This window comes from Drosophila gunungcola, unplaced genomic scaffold (assembly GCF_025200985.1).
Source record: "Drosophila gunungcola strain Sukarami unplaced genomic scaffold, Dgunungcola_SK_2 000001F, whole genome shotgun sequence".
NCBI classification, from domain to species: Eukaryota; Metazoa; Arthropoda; class Insecta; order Diptera; family Drosophilidae; genus Drosophila; species Drosophila gunungcola.
This window is the reverse complement of record NW_026453197.1, coordinates 12,429,329-12,449,851: the sequence shown is the minus strand read 5'-3', so window position 1 is coordinate 12,449,851 and position 20,523 is coordinate 12,429,329. Positions and strand designations below refer to the sequence as shown.

General features: G+C 39.3%; 1 protein-coding gene across 1 annotated transcript in view; it reads left to right on the top strand.

Moving 5' to 3' along the window:
• The first annotated feature begins 721 nt into the window (after positions 1 to 721).
• Positions 722 to 20,523, top strand: part of LOC128261960 (neural cell adhesion molecule 2) — a 65,093-nt gene continuing 45,291 nt past the window's right edge. The window contains exon 1 of the mRNA XM_052995937.1: positions 722 to 1,167. Coding sequence (XP_052851897.1) covers positions 1,125 to 1,167 — 43 coding nt within the window. The 5' untranslated portion in view covers positions 722 to 1,124. The remainder of the gene's footprint in view (positions 1,168 to 20,523) is intronic.

Sequence of the window (20,523 nt, the reverse complement as noted above, 5' to 3'; positions counted from 1 at the left end):
GGTGGTCCACACAATACCGAAGTTGTAAAATAGGGGAGGGTGCACAATAATAAACAATATTTAAAAAACCTTTGTTTTAAATTCCAAACACTCTTAATTGGTAATTTAAAACTTTTTGAAGGGTTAAGAAAAAACTGTTCTGAAATAAACCGTTAAATATATTTTTAGAACTTTAAAAAAAATAATGAAGTAAATTTTAGATATAAAGTTTTCTTTTTCTAAACCAGTTATTCGTATTTGTACACTTTGCAATAAGCTTAATGTGCTTTTAAGAGTGACTTTTTTATACATTTTAAAGTTGAGATGAGCTTGAATTAACAGTTTATATATTAACACCAAGTTTCGGCAACAACTTTAGGGTAATAAGCTTACTTGCCTTAAAAGTGTTCTAACAATGTTGTCACTGTGCTGTGATGTGCTTTAATTTAAATAACAGTTCTTATTATAACACCAAGTTTCGAGAATAACATTACATGAGTAAGATAACTTGTCTTGAACTTGTACTACTGTTATCATTGTTTTATAAACCAACTATAAAGCATTATGGCATCCCCTTTTAAAACGCCATGTGGTGCGGTGAGCTTTCTATTCCGAGCTTTCACCCCAAGCTCTTCCCCTCATTTTCGAGCTTGGCTTGGCTTTGTTGCGGCAACATTGAATCTGGCCGAGAATGTTGCTATTGCCGAATGCAAACAAAAAAAATTCAGTGATTCAGAGAAGCTCGTGATTGTTGGTTCACTTCGTGAAGAGCCTTTCTCCTGGCTTTCTCCCGCTCGCCATCTCGCCATCTCGCTCTCGCCGGCTAAGCGGGTCGTGAGTTCTCTCTCTCGGATCCGAACCCGGAATTTGAACTCCGGCTCGGGCTCCGTCGCCGGATCGCCGTGCTTACCTCAACTCAACTCAACTCAACTCAACTGAATTTAACTGGCAACGCAACACAAATATTTGAAACTGCTAAACTAAGCCAAAACAATTGAAGTGGAATTCTCGCGGCACAATTTGATATTAGATAAATGAAATAATTCACGCCTCCGGCACTTTGTACGTGTAAACAGGTCACAGGAATTTCAACACACACATTCCGATAGCAATAATAGAATTTCATAATCGAAGTGGTCCTCGCAATGCGACTAATTGGATTTATTTTAAATTTGGCAGCCCTAACAGGTGAGTGGCTCCAGCACAGAGAAGAATAAATAATATTGGTAATATTTTAATTTATAAGTTTAGTGATAAAACAATTATAATCATCTGCTCTTAGGTCAGAAGGTGCTGATATGTTTTTATACATAACTTTTAAATGATAAGAAAATTCAAATAATAGGAATTGCTAGGTATTGCTATTACCTAAACTTCTTCATGAACAGCTTCTTCTTCTCCTAGGAAGTACCTTTATTTATTCTTGAAAAATAAGATTTAAAATTTGATATTTGAAGATATAAATAATTTTTAGCAAGAGTAATGACCCCATTTTTGGTTCCAGTGTGACATTGGTTGAGGTGACTGAGGTTCTGCAGGGGTGATAGTAAGGTGCAGATGCCCTCTTCCGAGTTACGTTCTGCGTTTTATTTTCGGTCTCATGGACAGCGTTTATTATGTTGTTGGCTCGCCGTCGGACAGTTACGAGCTTCAGTTTCATTCATAATGTGGTTGTTTTTGTTCCTCTGCAGCCCGGCCGTCTTCTTCCTCATTTTGTCGTTACGTATTTATCAATATTTGCCTTCGGTATTTAGTTTTCTAGCTCAAGTGTCTCGTGGCTAATAGAAAATCGATGGTGGCACATTGTTGCACATTTCGCTGTGCTTATAAGTAAAGTATCTCAAGATACGAGAGTATCTCGCAGCTTGGCAGCCCTTTTGCAACTATTTTTTTGAAGTCGCTGTCAGTCAACGATGTTTGCCCCGAGTCTTTCGATCAATTTCCACTGCCTAAAAGCGGTCTGAGGGGGTGTTAAGTCCCTCTTGAATGGCATTTTCATGGCCTGCTGCCACATGCCTCTGATTTTCCATAGGGCCATTTGCCATGGTCCTCGTCTCCGGCCGACACTTCAATCTGCATGCTCCACATTTATGTGGCGCTGCGTTTTCGGCTCCTCTTCTGCCCGACTTTCTTTGATTTCCATCCAGCCACTCTTTTGCTTGGCATCGTCCTTTTCTCCCCATTTTAAACACCCCGCCTTGGTCCTTGCAAATATTTAATTTAAGCCTGCTGACATCTCTCGTCGAAGGGTATCAGCATTTTGTGTTGCTCTTTGTAGGGAAATAAACGATTTGCAAACAATAACATATAATCAAGCCATATCTAGATATCGATGGCTTGTATTCAACAAAAAATTTCTTTTGCTAGAATGATAAATCTATAAAAATAAATACTTTAAACATGTGTATTAATCGTTGCATTATTTATGATGATACTGAATTTATATTACTTACAATTTTTTTTTTTGATTTATTTATATAATTATGTATCATGGTGCTACAATTCAAGTTAAGTACACCTTGCACAAAATCAAATTTTTGTTTAAATAATTATTTTTTTGATACTTAAAAGTCGTGAGAGAGTGAATCTAAAATTCGCCAACTAGCTGAACTTTGTCCTTCTCCCTAGTATAAAGGCTGCACTTGCAGTTGCTTTTATCCTTCGTAACTGGATCCTTGTGCGCCTGACTCCGTTTATTTCTGTTGCTGTGCCCCACTTGCGGTTTTGTTTAATTACGCATATTACTCCGCTTTTCGCCACCAGTGTCCCTTCCCATGCAATCCCACCCTTTGGTCCGCCAGTGCCCTGCCCGGTTGCTGTTTCTGTCGCTGCGGTCATTTACTGACGGGGACGAGTGTCTTTGGTCGGATCTCTTGAGGCTTGTCAACGGCAGTGAGAATTTCCGGAGACGGTCGGGTCGAGTTGCTCTGCGGTTGTGGGGCACTTCCGCCCTGGGGGCTTTGGATTCGGATTGTCAAGTGACCAACAGACTCGATTTGACCAACTGGCTTTGGGGGTGACAGAGCTCGCAGCAAACCGATGCCAAATCGGGCTGGTTAATTACTTTGCTAAGTGCTGCTGCTTTCATCGGCCCGAAAGTCCTCTGTCCTCCGTCGTTCGTCTCGAATTTATCATATTTACCCAGTAAATTCCACAAATTAAAATCAATATGAAGCCTGCAGCGGGGGCAATCATTAATTAAACAAGCGGCAGGCTGCCGCTGCTGCCGCTGCTGCTAATGAGGTGAAGTGTCGAAAGCAACGCCCCGCCTGAAAAAGCGTCCCATTACTTTCGGACGGCACTGTGCGCCGGCCTCTGCGGGTGGGTGTCCACTTTTAATTGAGGGAAAGGTCAGCGTCGCATCGATTTTAATGCAAAACGAGCCGACAACAAAACAGCGGCACTAGACCTTCTGCAGATAATGTCGGGGGAATTTATAACAATTACCTAGTTTTGGCTTTGCGTTTTGTAATTTATTAGTTTCGGCTCTTGGGTGTTGAATACTAAATTATTTGCAGCTATAAATATTTAAATCTATGAGTATTGTTTGACCCTTAAAGTATATTTATAATCTTTATTATCTATATAGTCTAGAAATCTAAATACGATAATCTGCTTAGTTCGAAAAAATTAAAAAAAATAATTTTATTTAAGGGTCAGAAATATTTGTTTGGCAAATGTTTTAAATGCTGTTAAATTCCCCGAACCCTTACTAAATAAAAAACAGCATGAGAATCTCTTTTCGTCCAATGTGCAGTTGCGTTAGTGGGGAGAAGGTTTAAGGGCCGAAAGGGGTGTTAGTTGTAGGCGTAGATACATGCCCACGCATGGTTCGGCGCTGGCGATTCAATTTAGTTTGCCACTTAACCCCAGAGTGCCCCACGCGGCGGTTGGTTCGCCACCTTTAACTCTCGCGTTGCCCGGAGGGCGGACGCAGTGCAGAACATGATAAATTGCCACTTGACTTTGCATATTTGCGCTGTCAACGGGTCGTGAAAAGGGTGATGAAGGAGATGAAGTTCGGGGAGAAAAAAATGATACACTAAAATAAATGCTGTTTTATAATCTTATAATTAAAAAAAAATAGTTAAGTCAAAGAAAAAGTCTTCAAACCTATATTTTTGGTTTGCTTCCTAGGAAACATATAAAAGGCCAATTTCTTTTTTTTTTGTGAGTAAACAAATTATATAGTATTTAAAAAGTTGAAAAACTTGCTTAAAATTTCGATTACCTTTCCATATTCAAATTATTTAAAAAAATAAAATGAAATATTTAATTTGAATGTTTTCTTGAGCTCGATTATAATAATTATTATGCCGTAAATTTTAATGGTAGTTTTTGGATAAATTATAAACATTAACTTTATTTTTTTTAAGTGCATCTCTGCATCATCGGCAGCTACAAAACGGTCTCCCAACTCACTCGCTCTCACTTTACTGTTGTCTATTGAATTTGTTCAACTTTTGCCCGGCGACCGAACTTTGACTTGTCCTGAAGTTTTTCTTGTGTGAAAGTGGTGCAGAGAAACAAACTCATCAGCCTTGACACCATTTAAGTTTTTGGGAAACCAGCGGGAAGTCAGTAACGAACCACGTAGCCAGGAACTGGCCATTGTTTTGTGGATCGGGTGTTTCATTTATCTGACACTTGCAAAAGTGTCCTGTCATTCTTACCACCAGTTTTCCGACCACCGCCCACCATCCACTACCCACTGCCACGTCATGTGACCATTTTCCATTTTCGCCTTCATTTTGCATGCATGATTTTGGCTGTCTTCTTTTTTGTGTCACTTTCTGTGTGCCACAAGTATTCGTTTTGTTATTATTTTTAAAATCCGACAAGCACTCCACGTAGAGTGGCTGTCAGGTGGTGTTGAGTTCTGCATTTTAGTGTGCCACTGACACCACGTCCCCCGCTTCGCCACCCAATTTTTTTTGCCGGGAATCATGACGTGAATAATTACAACAGCCAGTGGGCCCGAAGGTCGGAGGAAAACTCAATTTGTTAACACCCGAAATGTGTTGGATCTGAACCAAATTCTGTGATTCTTCGGAAGGGTTTCTGGGCAGTAAACTGCAGTTAATTGGGATTTAAATTGGAACAACAGTTACAGGGCCCAAAAAACATTAGTTACACAGATAAAAAATTGGATGAAAAATGGCTGCAAAAAAATTATACTTTGTACTATCAGTTACTTGTATAGAGAAATGATTGTTATATGATTTCATGTTAACTAAAGTAACTATACTTAAATATAACATAATTGTAGTTAATATATATTTTTTCTTTGTATAGTATTTTCAATGTGAAAATAGATATGATTTTAAACCTAACTCAATTATTTACAAAAATATTTCTATACAAAGTTGCAATTAACTTTATTTCTATTTAAAATCTTTGAGGTCTTGTTACACATGTTTTGCTCTGATTATGTTTAAGTGACAAAACAAATAAATGTCAAGTGGAAGTCATGCATTTGAACAAATCTATTCAAAAGATTTGAGCTAGAAAAAAGGAAAACCTAAGATAAGAGCTTTTTATGTTTTGTACCTTTTAGAAAATCCATTTACGCAGCAGTTATAGAAATTCCACTGAAAATACCCGAGTAACCGCTGCAATTTGTGCAGACATTCATTATTTAGCTGGCACTGGTATGCTGGGGTTGACAAATTCGAGTGCATCACACCGAGAGCGTCGAGCACTTTGACATTCCAACAAATTGCTGTGGCAATTACAACGCACCGAGTCAAATGTCCAGAAATCATTGCACTTGTCGCAGTAAAAGGCGAGAGTGACAGAGAAATAAATGTGCAGCATTTGCTGTGCGTTCAATTTGGATGGTGTCGCGCTGTTTTGTTTATGATTTAATCAAATGCTCATTAATTAAAAGCTTTTCAGCCTTTGTGCTTCTTTTTTCCCTTCTCAGAAAACCACAAAAGGGGCGATGATGATGTTTCAATTTATCATCAATTAACCTCTGACCCCCGACGGCAGAGTTAAACAATAGAAATGATATGAAAGGCAGTCAGTCAAGCCCGGGGTGGTAAGCTGCAAAAAAAAAGAAAAAAAAACAAATTACTAAGGGGCAATGGGAAACCATTCAATGCAGCCATTGTGCTGCTCGGGGTGTAACCGGTGTGATATTATTTAATTAAATGTTTAAAAGATATGGGCTTATACCTACCATAAAACACATGCCGATTTACGGGCGAGTTTAATTGATGTTTATGCATGGCCCCATTGAAATGAATTGCCCAAACACAATCGCTTCGATATACAGAGCCGCAAAAAGTATTGGCAAAAAATCGTTAATAATAATCGATTTGTGTGTGTTGTTTTCAATCAATGCAAATAAATAAACAGGATGGGCGTGTGCAAGGGCATTGCACGCATCCATTCGCCACGGAATCCGCAATTTAATCGCTGTTTTATGGCTCTCTGTCCGACATTGGTTTTCCATTTTTTGTTCTTCCGTTTTTATTTTATCAATTGTGTTTGCACTGATTTATTTATTTAACGGTGGAAAAATTATAACTAAATGCTGCTGAAAAAGCCGTAAACAAATTGCTGCAAAACGATCACTCTGTCAATACATCTAAAAATGAATTTATTGCGGTCAACGAATAAGAACACAATTTGTTGTGTGGCAAAAACGATGCCTCTTTATACTAATGGCAAATGTGTTTCATTTGTTTTAGGCCTTAAAACATCACATTTGGTTTCAATTAAATGTTTATAGCAAATATATTTTAAAATTGAAAGAAGGCAACGCCTTTTGTGTGGTTCAAAGCAAATACCTTTTGAAGCATAACTTACCAAACTGATTCAGCGGCAGTTTCCACTTTGCATTTTCCGCCAGCGGCTGCAAAAAAAAAGGCATTTTAAACTCTGCGGCCAATTTATGTGGCGGCTGCGATTCGCCATGAATACAAAAAGCACAGAGCCTGTACTTATGTGTATGCATATGTGATAAAAGGCAGAGCGACTCATAAAAAATGCACCACATAATGCCGCATGACCCGGTCGAGGCACGCCCACATACATCCACGTATACGTACATAGTAACCACCAGTCCCCCGGAAAAAAGTGAATGAAATAAATGCGCGTATTGTCTGACAACAAGGACCAAAAAAAAAAAAAGAAATCGTATAACCAACCAAGGAAATAAAACGCAAAAGAACAGAAACAGCAACAGAAGCTGATGAAGAAAAACTCCAAACCGACCGACAGTTATTATAGCGAAGTCTGCCAGACAAGTGTGTGTGTGGGTGTGGTTGGGTGGTTGGGTGGCCTAGTGGGTGGCACTGTGTCTGTGTGCCAGTGATGCTAACCTAGTTTATGACAGAGTTTAAATTATCCCTTTGTTTTTGCCACAGTGTTTTTTTCCGCTCCACAAACAAAGCCAAAACGCAGGACTTCGGGCCTTGGAAACAGACCAGGGAAAAAAAAAACAAAAACTGTGTGTGTTAGCGGTTTCTTTTGCATGTGTGTGCGTTAATGGCGATTCTACCATCAAGAAATTGCATATTAATCAACTGACGGCAGGCAGGCGCTAACAAACCGGGAGTTTCAGGTGGTTATGGGGCATTATTACCCTGCAGATATGATGGTTTTTAAGTTTTGCAAAAATAATTTGCAATGGATTCATTCCCATACTTTTAGTCACCTTTGTAAGTGATTTTAAAACCCTCGTGATCTCCTAGGCACTCCCGTTTTTTTTTAATATTTACAATTAAATTCTTTATCTCACAATGACTTTTTTAATTTTATTTGTTGCCTGAGTGTTTATAATGTTTTTATAAATATTTAAATTAATAGCTTTAAGTAGCTTTACAGCTTAACAAATTTCATTCCTAAATATTTCGAATATACCCCATTTCAAAAAGGGTATACCCCTTCATGTATAAAAACGTTATGTACATTTAATGACACACCGAATCGTGTGGCGCATTTGTGGCTTATGAGTGAGAAGAAGCTTGGAATTCGGTGGGTGGATTCACTAATGGTGTCTTTAACGAAGGCCAAAGAGATTTCGCAACTGTTTTTTTTTTCCCTCAGCTTTAGTTGCTCTCGGCCATATGACAGGTCTTTATGGCCACGCAATAAACACAAATTGACTGTCATATGTGCGCTTTGTGAAACGAGCTGGGAAAGTCAGAAAGCTTACCAATTTGTTCCGCAACGAGTGTGTGTCCATCGCAAGCCGGTCAGTGTGCGCCTACGAGGACACAGGGCATTAATCTGCTGTCCTTGGGGAGTGTTGGCCACACGAGGAGAGAAGCCACTGCCACACCATCCGCACCACTGACAATTGAATTTATTGAGCTGAAGTCTATCAATCAGTAAATACGAAGCCGCCTGAGCCCGCCTATCCGGCGGAGTCTTATAATGACATGCCCGTAGGAAGTTTGCCCTCAGCAATTGTAAATTGATATTGTTTCGCACAATGAATCTATTTACATTTTTCAACACTTGTATAAATATTTTAAATTCATTTATTTCCAATCTGCCACTTACTTGCTTTAAAAATTGCTTGCTATTCTTTTAAGCCTTTATTTAAAATTTTTTTTAAGTTTTAAAGCTGAAAGCTTAAGCGAGAGTCAGAAAATGTATATTATCTAGACAATTTTTTAACTATCTGAAATGTTTTAGAGAAACTTATTACTATAATTTTCAACTATCTTACATATTCCAAAAATTTGTGACCTTGTATTAAATCCTTAACATATCTAATATGCTTATTTAAAATTGATGATGTGAAGAAAATTACTGAACATTTACGTAATGATCGTCCTGCATATTTTATTCCATTGTACAAAACATAAATAATAAATAAGACTACGTAAGCTACCCAACACAAAATATGTTCATCCAATTAGGGGACTATTGAGGAAATTCACCCACTGTGCGGAAAAGGATAATGGCACGTGTGTGAAACCCAGTGAAAAGTGAGGCTAAATTATGGCCAAATGGGAACAATCTCGTTAGGAGGGCCCGAAATAGTATGTATTGCACCTTATGTAGAACAAAAGCATAAACAGACGCCTTAAGTGTCTTGCTAAGTTATGCATAAAGGGGTAAAGGTCAAGGGATTGGACCGATGAAAACCATTTGGGGGACGGCCATCATAACTGGCAGTGCACTTGCTTGCTGCCAACAAAGTTGTGGAGCGGGCATTAAATGTTTAATGAATTGCATTAGCCGGCGAGTGGACCGAAGTTTAGTCTAATTAAATGTGGTCCCCAACTTTGGCAACGACTCGAGGACTCGAGAGTTGGCCACGCCCCACTCCGGCAATTTGTCACTCTTAATGACTTGTCAGCGGGCGCCTGGGCGAACATGTTGCTGCACTGCGTCCTCGTACTCCTCCTCAATCTGCTGCCCACGAAAACTCCTTTCATCGACTTGAGAACCTAATGTAATTGAAAAGTTTCCAGGGCAACCGAACAGTCGGTGGTTGGGTGGCTGGTTTTGATGGTGCTGCAGCTTGGCCAGCTGACTTCTTCTGGGGCAGCGTGGTCAATGCAGCGCAAATGGAGCGTGGCCATGCCATGAAACAACAGCACGTCCTGGCCAAATTCAATTTGTCAGAAAGATGCTGTCACGGAGGAAACACTGAATGCTTGCTTAATTCATTTGCCTGGCTAAGGGGAAAATATCATTTGTTAGTTGCACGTGAACAGTTAATAAACGCCATGACAAATGCATCGAAGTCTGCCCGAGTGCGTGCTGCAATTACAGCACTCTACTTTGTGCGGTTTGGCCATCATTATGACTTATTGTTGCCAGCGTGTGTTTACATGGCGTATGAGCAACGGAAATGAGTCGAAATGCGAATGAAACAGTCGACGAATTGATGGGCGAAAAAGAGCTAAGGTAATAGCAAGAAACATATACAATGTGTGCTAGTGGTAGGAAAAAATTACGTTTTGAACTGCAAAATTGTTTGTCATAAGGACGAGAAACTGAGCCTTCATTTGTTACCAATTTAAGAATAAAACACATTTTACCTGTATGATAGTTTTAATAGAAAAAGATTGCAGTCTTACAATAATTATTTAATATTTGTTAACATCTATTCATTAATTAATTTGAGGTTTTCTTTAAATGTGTTAAACAAATAAATTTAATTATGTGAACTTGGTTTTTATGATTTTATTAATGTGCGTTGAAAATAGGAGTTTTTCTGAGTGCTCCCACCCATTGCCCGGAAAAAGATGCACTTGATTTATATGCCACTTGGCAGGTCCTTGCCTTAATAGCAGCTCTCGAGAGCAAAACGGATTTTGATGGCTACACGTCGCCAGTTCGCCAGTTCTCCAGCTCGCACCACTAAAGATCAATTTCGGTGCAATTTAAAAATGCATTTAACTCCGCCCAAAAGGCCAACGCAACCCAACCCACCCACTCCGAGCTCATAAAACTATTGAGGCGTCCCAGCAGAAGAGCTCAAGTGAGTTACGCTACGCAGCAGCCCAAAACGAGTTGGGAAAAAACCTTTCAAACTTCTTATGACTTTTGCGAGAAGCAGAAAAAACTTTTGGCTGTTGAATAACAATAAGCTGTGAAATGGGGAAACACTTCAGTCTGGGCCTGCGAAGTTGTAGGACGGGGAGGAGGAAGCGGGTGTCCTGGCAAATGGCTTGGCAGATAAGAGCAGGTAGCTCTGCAAATGGCAATGCGCTTATCTGGCCAGGTCCACACACTCACACATTTGAGGGGGGAATTCGGTAAGGGGATATTACTTAGTGGTGCGAAAGCGAACGAGCGACCTAGGTTGGCTATAAGTTATAACCTCCACGCAGGAAGACATATTATGAGTTATAACTAGTGTCTAAGGCTGCCATTTTTCTGCTAATATATGAGCAAAAGGTGTTAAGATGAAAATGAATATGGGATTAATTTGTATGAAAGGACATTAGCAAATTAACAATTTAACACATGTCTTGTTGGGTAAATGATAGGTTTAAAGCAGAGATAACAAGTCGTAAACAAGATTTCATCTTTGACACCTAATTATTTGTATATATAGATGAAAAAAATTAATTAAATTACAAAAAGGTATATTAAATAAAAAAAATAAAAACAACTACAAGCGAGATGCTAAAATATGGGTTTGCTCTCAAAAAGTATTTAAGGTTCTTCATTTAACACTAAAACCATCAATATAGTAAATTGCTTCAATTAAACGTTGACCTATGAAAACCTATTGCTAAATAATTTCCAAATTGTTCAAGAGTTTATTTTGAAAAGCTTCGACACACCTATAATCAATGCATTTTTACGCCAGTATTACCATTAAGTTGTCGAATGATTTATGTTTTCAAATCGTGTCGGTCAAGGTTGATTGCGACATTTGCTGAGAACTTCTGGCATTCGTATTATGGCAATGCTTGTAATTAGACAACTGGAAACAGGCCACGAGCAATGTAAAAAAAGAAAAGCTAGCAAATGAAATTTACATTTCACTCTAATCCTTTGGCCCGCCTGTCATTTACACTCACAGGATGGCCAAATGGCCAAACGGCCGGCTGGAATGAAAGGCTAGGAGCTGGCTTGCCTTGGCATTGCATTCGTTCTCTACGTTTGTGCGTTGTACATTTTCATTTTCAACACAAAGGTTTGTTTTATTACCCCGAGGACACGAAAAAGACTTTGTAACTTACAAGCCAAATAACAAGTTGGCCCGGAGAAAGGGAAGGGAAAATAAGAGAAAGAGAAGGAGTTGGGCCAGGTTTGTTGCAGTTGTTAAACTTGGATTTGATAATAAAATTACTTGTGCCCTGCTGTTGCTCTGCTCCTGTGATATACCCTGCCCAGTTGTTTTGCTCTTGGGAAAGTCCGTAAGTCCAAGTTGGCCCAGTTTGCATCGTGACTTTGTAATGAGTATGCGCTGCGTGACTTGAACCCATTCCAGTTTAACCAAGGCTCCACTTCCCAAAGCCTGGCAAGAAAATCAATCGAACTTGAGGCGGAGGACTCTCTAAATCAAACATGAAGCATCAGGATATGCAATTAGTGGCATTATGTTTGAGTCTCTAATGCACTGCCACTGCCACAGTTCTCCCACGCCTCACTTAATCTTGGCCATTATGCAGAGTGTGTCGGCGATGTGTGTGCTTGCCATTCGGCTAATGAACTGGCTATTTCATCTGGATCCTCCGTCCGGCTCAAAGTCCACTCGAGGTGCTCAAGGATCTGTTAATGGATTCCCCGCCAGCGAAAGGTCAACTGTAAGCCGGTGAGACCGTGTCGAGAACTCGAGGGGAACTCAAGTGTCTAACTACACGAACAAGAAATAAGGAATTAATCAGGATTAATTAATTCGATTTTAAGACATGGGTTAATACAAGTTTGGCTCTATACTCATTGCTTATTAAATACAAATATAAACTAACATTTAATAAAAAATCAGCGATAGTTTCTGAAGAGTGGCCTTTCTTAGGTTTAATTTCATAAGGTAATTTTCATGCTGTGATTGTACTTGCTGGTTGATGTTCACTTCGTTATGGTCACATGATGGAAATTTGACTTTACCAACTCTAAAATCTATGTCATTTATCAGTGTTTTAAGTTGTAGCTTTTAATGTTCACCCATTTGAGTTCGGAAATTTCATCATTTGCACCTCGTTGCCCAAGTTTGCAACAACATTAATAATCGCAAAAGGTTTCCCCTTGCAAGTACTTGGCCAAACTCTTGCCATTTGCCGAAGGCATGTTGCTGTGAACCGTATGCAAAGGACATTCGGATGCTTGTTCAATCAATAAACGACTCTCCAAAAGACAGCAAATGCGTTTAATGTGTCCAGCATTGGGCAGGGCGACTACATACTCTACTTTTTGAAGGCGACCATTGGACTACACATCGATTGGTTAAGTGTTTCATGGGCAGATGATTGAGTCGCTTGTTGTTGCGGCAGTAGGACAAAGGCGTCCTTCTACCTGGACTAGTGTGCATGTCCTGCATGTCCTGTATGTCCTTCGATTGAAGGAAAATTCGTGCGGGTCCTTTGCTTAGGCCAGGCGCGTTGTTTGCCCAGCCAGAGGGTGACAACTCACTTAAAATCGCTCGGGGCGCAACGTCAGGGGCAGGTCCTTCCAATCTGGACACCATCTCTCGGCTTTTTGTGACGCCGAACATGCAGATGTCGCCTGCTTAATGCCCGGTGCTTTGTCAACCTGCTGGTAACAGTGACGCAGTTGGTTGCGAAAAAGAAGCAATCTTTCGGAAAGGGTGCCATGGATAGGGATCCATGGAGTGCACTTAAAGCATTGTAGTCTCATCCGCTTTAAGGGTGGCCCGGTGGATGTACCCATTGGATGCCCCTCAGCCCCTTGTCTATGCATGCAATTTTCACTTTACCCGAATGCGTGTGCACGCTGTGAAATATGCACACGCTTAAATTGTTAATCATACGCAGCGTGGACCGTCGCAACTTCCAGTCGCGCTCAACCAATTCCGCAGAGAGCTGCTCTGGAGTCCGAGTGTAAGGCTAGCACTCAGAGAAATTATGGCAACGAAAACAGCTACTTCTTTATGAACCAAAAAGAAAAGAAGAAGAAATTTCGGGTTTAAAGTGCTTGCAGTTACACTTTTAAGACAAAGCGAAATATGGTTTACAATTTTTAGTTGCCTTCCTAAGTTGCAAGACATTAAAAATAAATAAAAAAATTATATTTCCTGTAAAAGATGGTCTTTTTTCATTGCTTAAAATCATAAAACTTCAGCTTACTTTGGGCCACATAATGGCTGTAATCTCGGCCCAATTATTAGCATTTTGTGAGCTGCTTTTTGGGCCGCTTTGATGTTTCCGCAAGTTGTCGAGGCGACTTTTAGCCTGTGGCTAATGAGCTGCCTTTGGGCAACTTGTTTGCTTCTCTGCGGTGGTGCGCTATCAAAGTCCTAGTTAATGTCATTATCATGCCTGATTACAGTAATTACTGGCCAAAGTGGCCCGCCAGAGTTCATTGCACCGCAAATTGAGCGCTATGTCAGCTCAAAGCTGTCTAGACGTACAATGGCAAGTCAAGTTAATTGCCAAACAAAGACTTTAGTACGTAAAAAGACAAAGGAATTAGCGAATTGATAGTTTTGGATGGGCATTGAACTCACTAAACAATTCATAGTATCAGAATGGAATATTATATTTGGGCATAAAGTTATTGAAAAGTAAGTAATCCCTTACTTTCCGCACTACTTCATTTGAGATTTAAGCAAGTAATCCTCTTTTGCGCCAACTCAAATTTAATTAAGTTCAACTTGAAAATCCCCTTTGGTTGAAGACGTCTTCATTATGATTGCTAAGCGGTTTGTCTTGTTTTGAAATATTCACAGTCTTAAGGCCTCGGGTGGACATCAAATAACGATCCCACATAATAGAATATTAACATGCAAGCATACACAATTTTGGTCGACTAATTAGTGCCAAAGTACTACTATTACAGCTTTAGTATGTTGGCGGGCTGTCTTGTTAGAAGACTTGAATGCAAGCCTTATTGATTTCACACTCTACTATGCACGAATACCACAAGCAAAATTCCTAATTATTGACAGGATTTGTTCATTTATGCGGGTTTGCCTTAACCGAACTCGTATTTAATTACATTTTGATAAGATATCAAATGTGTTCGACTGAAAATTTACGTATATGCATATTTGGTTAATTGCTTAGATATAGCTAGGCGCAAATATTATTTAAAAAAATTTGGTATTATTTTTTTCACGATATTTTTGTTTATTAGTTGATATTCATACTTATTCATACTTAAATTTTATTCACATGCATATAAAGTATATTTATTTCCCAATCTATAACATTTTTTGTCTTTTGTGTCTTGCAATTTTATGTGTATTTATTTATTCCATTTACACATAAGTAATTTTTATAATTAAAGCATTTTTACCTTCTTTTTGAGGGTGTTTAATGCTTAATTATTCACGAGTTGAGCAGGAAAAAAGCTGTAGTCTGTGCCTAAGGATTCGGCAATACAAAAAATGGTGTTATTTTTTTTTTGTTTCGTTAAGCGATTTTCTTAACTTTGTGTGTTAACTTTTTTGCGCGGTCGGGTTTTTGTGGCAAATTTACACGCGCAGGTGTGAAATGTAAATGCGCCGAAGTTGCGCTCAGTTGAGTACAGTTGAGTTGAGTCGACTGCCAGACACACACGCAGCACACATTTGGTGTTCGCGCTGCGCGAACTTTAATTACTTTGGCCAAAGTTAAAGGCGTGTGCAAGTTCTCGTATAACTTTTTAATTAGTTGCCTGCCATCACATTTGCCTTCAAAGCAATCAGCGCGTCAGCAATTGGCACCAGCACGTCCTGCAGTCACTGGGTCGGTGGTGCTCGGTGGTGTTCGGTGGTGTTCGGTGGTGTTCGGTGGTGCCAGAGGTCAGGGGTCAAAGGGTGTGGTAAACCAGCTAAACGGCTGTCCTCCGCAGAACTTCCAGTTTACATCATGTTAACATGCAAACGAAAGTGCAATGGAAAATTATTATGTAGTCTTTTGATGGCTGACAGCTCTGGCTGTCTTGACATAGCCACATTTGTCAACAAAATATATAATTTAGGTTTAGATTTAACGACTTAATTACTGTTTAGCTTTAAAAATCCTCTTATCTTGATTGAAAAATTTTAATATTCATTAAAATGAGTTCTACATTTCGCAATTATTTTGAGGAAATTGTTTTTTAATATATATACGAGAATATAAAAAAAAAATAATTTTTAATCCAAATACAGTAAGCTTTTTTGATTAACTCACTTTATTTCGTTTTGACTCTATAGTTCTGTCATAACAATATTTTCAGGAAGAAAATGTCTTACATAATTGGTGGTGCCACAGAAGTCACTAGGGTTTTTAAACCAGTAAAAAAGTTGCGTAAAAGTAACAACAAAATATTTGCAATTTAGAAGTTTATTGGAAATGTTATGCTATCCGACTGTGATTTACATATAAGTAATAAATGTCTTTAGCTACAGCCTTTTTCATAAAACAATATAACAACCAAGCTGTCTGCACTGCCGCAGAAACACCTCCGATCCCTTGTTGCCAATAAAATGTGGCTCTGTCTCTTCTGAGTGACAGATGCACCAGCATGATGACATTGTGTACGCCAATGGCGGCAATATGCGTGATTTATTTATACAGTACTGACACTGACACAGCCAACCACCCAGTTATGACCGGGCTTCTTAATCAAGCTTGCGTAATGCAAAGCCCCCACTTGGCGCCCACTTCCTCGGTCTTAATCAGTTGCGGTTATGAGATGGCCGACGGGCCATGATATGTAAACCCAACGAAAGCTGCCTAATTTGTAGCTGCCGTCTATGTGGTGCATTATTGGATTACTGCCTGAGGGGGCGTGGCATCAGAAGAGAAGCAGGGAGGCGGTGCGTTTCGGTGGGTTTCGTGTCTGAAGTGAATATAAATAAGCCTTAACTCGCTACCCATCCGGATCCGGAGCACGAGCCACGCAATTGCGAATGTTTTATGCAATTCAGCGTAAAACAAATCACATACGCAGCACATGAAAGCTCAATGGGAAAGCAATTGAAGGTTCCGGCAAAATAACGATGGAGGTAAATACCCTTTGTAAACGTGCTCAAGGAATTTAAATTAAGGTACCCCAAAAGTTTAATACCAAAGTCCTATTAGCTTAGTGTATATAATATAACACATGTTGTGTTGATTTCAATTAAATACTAGTTGTTCTTAGAGAAATGCATACAAAGTATGCTTTTAAAATAAATGGAAAAAGGGAAATAAAGTTAGTTGTATCTAAGAAATAAATTATAGTGCTTTAAAAAAAGACTTACAAAATTACATTTAGTTACAAAAAAATTGAGAAAAGAGTATCGCAATGATTGTCAAGTTTAGTTTACTAAGCGAGTCCTGTGCGAGTGCGTACGTGTGTGAGGGCGAGTCAATCAATCAGCCATTCAAGCCATTTAGTCAGTCAATCAATCAGAGCGCCGGCATTGAACGTGCGCGTCATTCTAATCGAGAAGCATTTTTTAATGCGCCCCTTAAAATGTTTTAGAGAGTTGCGTTGCGCAGACCAACACGGCGTATAATCAATATTGAATAGTAAGTTCAATGAAACTACATAAGTTCATGCAACAAATAAGTATAAGTATATGTGTAGGCAACTAACTTTGAACGAGAGTTTACCACTTTAGTTGCAGTCAATTAGAATAATTTCTAAGATAATTATGCGAATTTGACTAAATTTTAAATGAAATATTTCAACATAATTTAACTTTTGTTTGCTGACAGCTTATATGAAATGAGAATTATAGTTGAAGCTGGTAAATTTTCCTGTATACTTATCAACTGTGTCGGACATATTTGCCAGGCAAATGGTAGCTGTTAGGATAACGAAATCTTTATGTGCGAATTATGAAGCAATTTGCAAGGCCCCAAAGTCAAATCCTTGCTCGAAAACAGACTCCAGGCACTGTCCTCTGGCATCTTCTGGTGAATATTCCTGCCGCAAAGTGCCCGGCAAACATATAAAAGTGTCCCACAAACGAGATATGCGATATGCACATTGCACAAGCCTCTGAATTGTTCCATTGAAATAGAAAAAAGTAATAGAAAAAGCATTATAAGATTATCCTCACGTTCTAAAAGAAATACTCTTAAGAGATTGGGCTCTCTTGACAAACACTGTAATAAAAGAAATTGTAGGGTTTCAGTGTTCTTAAAAGGGAAGTTGGAAAAATGTTCTTCGATACTTAAATACTTAAATACTGAAAGCTATTTAAATTGCACACCATGCTTAAAAATGTTACTTTAATAAATTGGTACAGTATTTTATTGTCTGTGCATAAATAACTAGAAGCTGTTAACAAAAAATCATTTTGAGTGATGGAACAATTAAAACAGCTTCAAATTTAATAAAATAACATGCATATTCCCGTCTAAATTTGGTTACCTTGAATGCTTTACTTTCAACGCAAACTAAAAGGCTTACAATCTATTTTGGTTCATTTTTATTGAGTATGTGAGAAAGGGTATTATTGGTGCGAAATAAGTTGAATGTCAGCAGCAGATCTGAGATGGTGAAAGGCCACAGAGCCCCAGGATCGGAGGGGACGGTAGCAATTGAAATGGCATTAACATTTAGCAAACGGCATTGGCATAAGATAGCAAAATGCCAGAGACGCAGCTGCACTTGGCCAAAATCAAACAATTTCGTTGAGCGTCTGCGAAAATTGCACGTCTGCAGCAACTCGCATTGAACTGCAGTCAGGGACTGTTGGAATCGGTTTAAACTCGAGTTTTAGTTGCCAGTCGAGAGTTAGCTGCACGTTTCGATTCGTTCCGTTGGATTTCATTTGATTTGCCGCCTCAATTGCGCACTTTTGTGCGGTCCAAGTCAAAAAGTCGATAGCAATGGCAATGGCAATGTCGATGGCAATAGCAATGGCTCAAACAATTCCTCTTTGCTCCGCACAATCACTCGAATATTGAGTTTTAATTTCCGGCACCTTTTTGCTGCTGTGCCGACATCTGCCACCGCAGGATATTAAAAATGAGTTGCATTTTTCTGTCCCGCCATTAGAATTTTTGCACTCCATTTGCATTGCAATGTAGTGGGATTCTGCCCATCTCAAGTGACTCTAATGAACTCAAAGACACTCTAAGGCTCTACGGAATTTATTCAAGTTTGCAGTACAGTAAATAACTGGCACATTGCATTGCATCACCACAGTCTGCAGGTAATGCCAAACTTCCGGCCATAGCATCGTACTCCTGCCATTTTGCATGCCACTTCATTAAGGGCGGTCTGTTCCGTGGGTACTACCTACATATTTCGGGCGGGACTCGTAGTACCGGAAAAGGGTTTCGCAAAACCATCAAGCCTGTGGCCAGGGCAACTGACCGAAAACCATTATTAAAGTCGAGCAGCTTAAAAATATGCATGGCAGGGCGGCAACCACAGCACAAAATCGCACAAAAACAGCACACAATGGGTGCAGCTTTGGGCCAACGCTGCGTATACGTAACATATTGCTCTCCGGCCATTTAAATGTATTTATGCAAACAGCAGCCACAACAGCGGGGCGTTGACTGCCGAGCATAGAAGAGCAGACAACCCACTCAGCAAATTGTCAAAAGCTGCTTACTGTTTTCCATATTGTAAGGGAGCAGTTGCTAAAAGGACAGTTGGATTAGCATGAAAGGCTTTAGCAGGAGCGGAAATTGAAGAGAGATAAGTAAAAGTAGTTGGTATACTAAATAAGTAAGTTAACCCTTGTTCTTAAATACAACATTTAGTTTAAATTTAAATTTATTGCATCATTTAAAAATAATTTTAGTCAATACTTCTATTTTGTTGATGAAAAGGCCTGAAAATCAGAATATATTTTAGTAAAAGTTAAACAAATTACCAGCGATGTCACAGAATCTTTTAACCTTATTTAAAAAAAAATTTAATTTCCAAAACCGCTTTTATTTTGTTCTTAATGATTTAGATGTGAAGGATTTTAAAAATAACAAAAAGTGTACATAAAACACCCCTTTTTTTAATAAGATATAAAAAATTATCTTTATTTTTAAAAAAATTACGCCCTAAGCGTAAAATAATATTGAATATTTTAAATACCAAACAGGCTTATAAATAAACGACAGCGTAATTAGCCCTGACAGTAATGCTAATAAGGTGCGATAAGCTGTGTTTCCAATACAGATATATATATATGGGACATGTGCCACATGGATTCTGGGCTGAGGAGCGATGGAGCGTTGTGGCAGGCCAACAAGGAGTTGCTGCTTAGTGAGCTCGAAAGTGTGCAACAGCTTGGAAATAGTTGCCCGCCGTACACGCGGCGTATGCGCAACGCTTTGTCAACTTGTTGTTGAGTTGTCGCTGTCGTTCTGTGACTAATGGCGTGTCTCTTTTTCCTTTCTCCTTTTTCCCTTCTCCTATCTCCATTCTCATTTCAGCTTTCTCCCTGATCCAATCCCGTACTCCTCTGCTTCTCGATGTCACTCCACTTCCGAGACATCGCCTGCAACAAATGCTGCAAATGAGCTGACAGAGGTTATGATAGTGCACATACTGCCATAACTTGGGTCAAACTATCTCGTGATGGGCACTGCTAGTGACTGGGTGCGGTTCCTTTGGCCCCATTAACCATCAACCGTCAGGGGTTCAATTAAAGTGCCAGCCATTAGTGCTCGGACGGGCATTTACATGATGGCTTCGCGTTCGCTTAATGGCTTATGCGTCGCCTTAGCACTCACTTCATTTTCATTCCCATTTCCGTTTCCATTTGGCCCTGCATTCTCATTTAATTACGCAAAAACGCAGTGCACACCTACAGCTCGTGCATTATTAGACACTTTCCACTCGCACAATGTGTGCCCCCAACAAAGTAGAAAGAGTTGCCCATTCATTTGCGTACAACAACGGAGCGAGAAAATATGCAGAGGCGTGTTTGGTAAAGTTACAAAAGTCATATATTGCCCGGGCTTGGCACAGTGGTTTTTGGTGATTGGAAAAAATCATAGCCAGGTCAAAAGAAAAGTATGA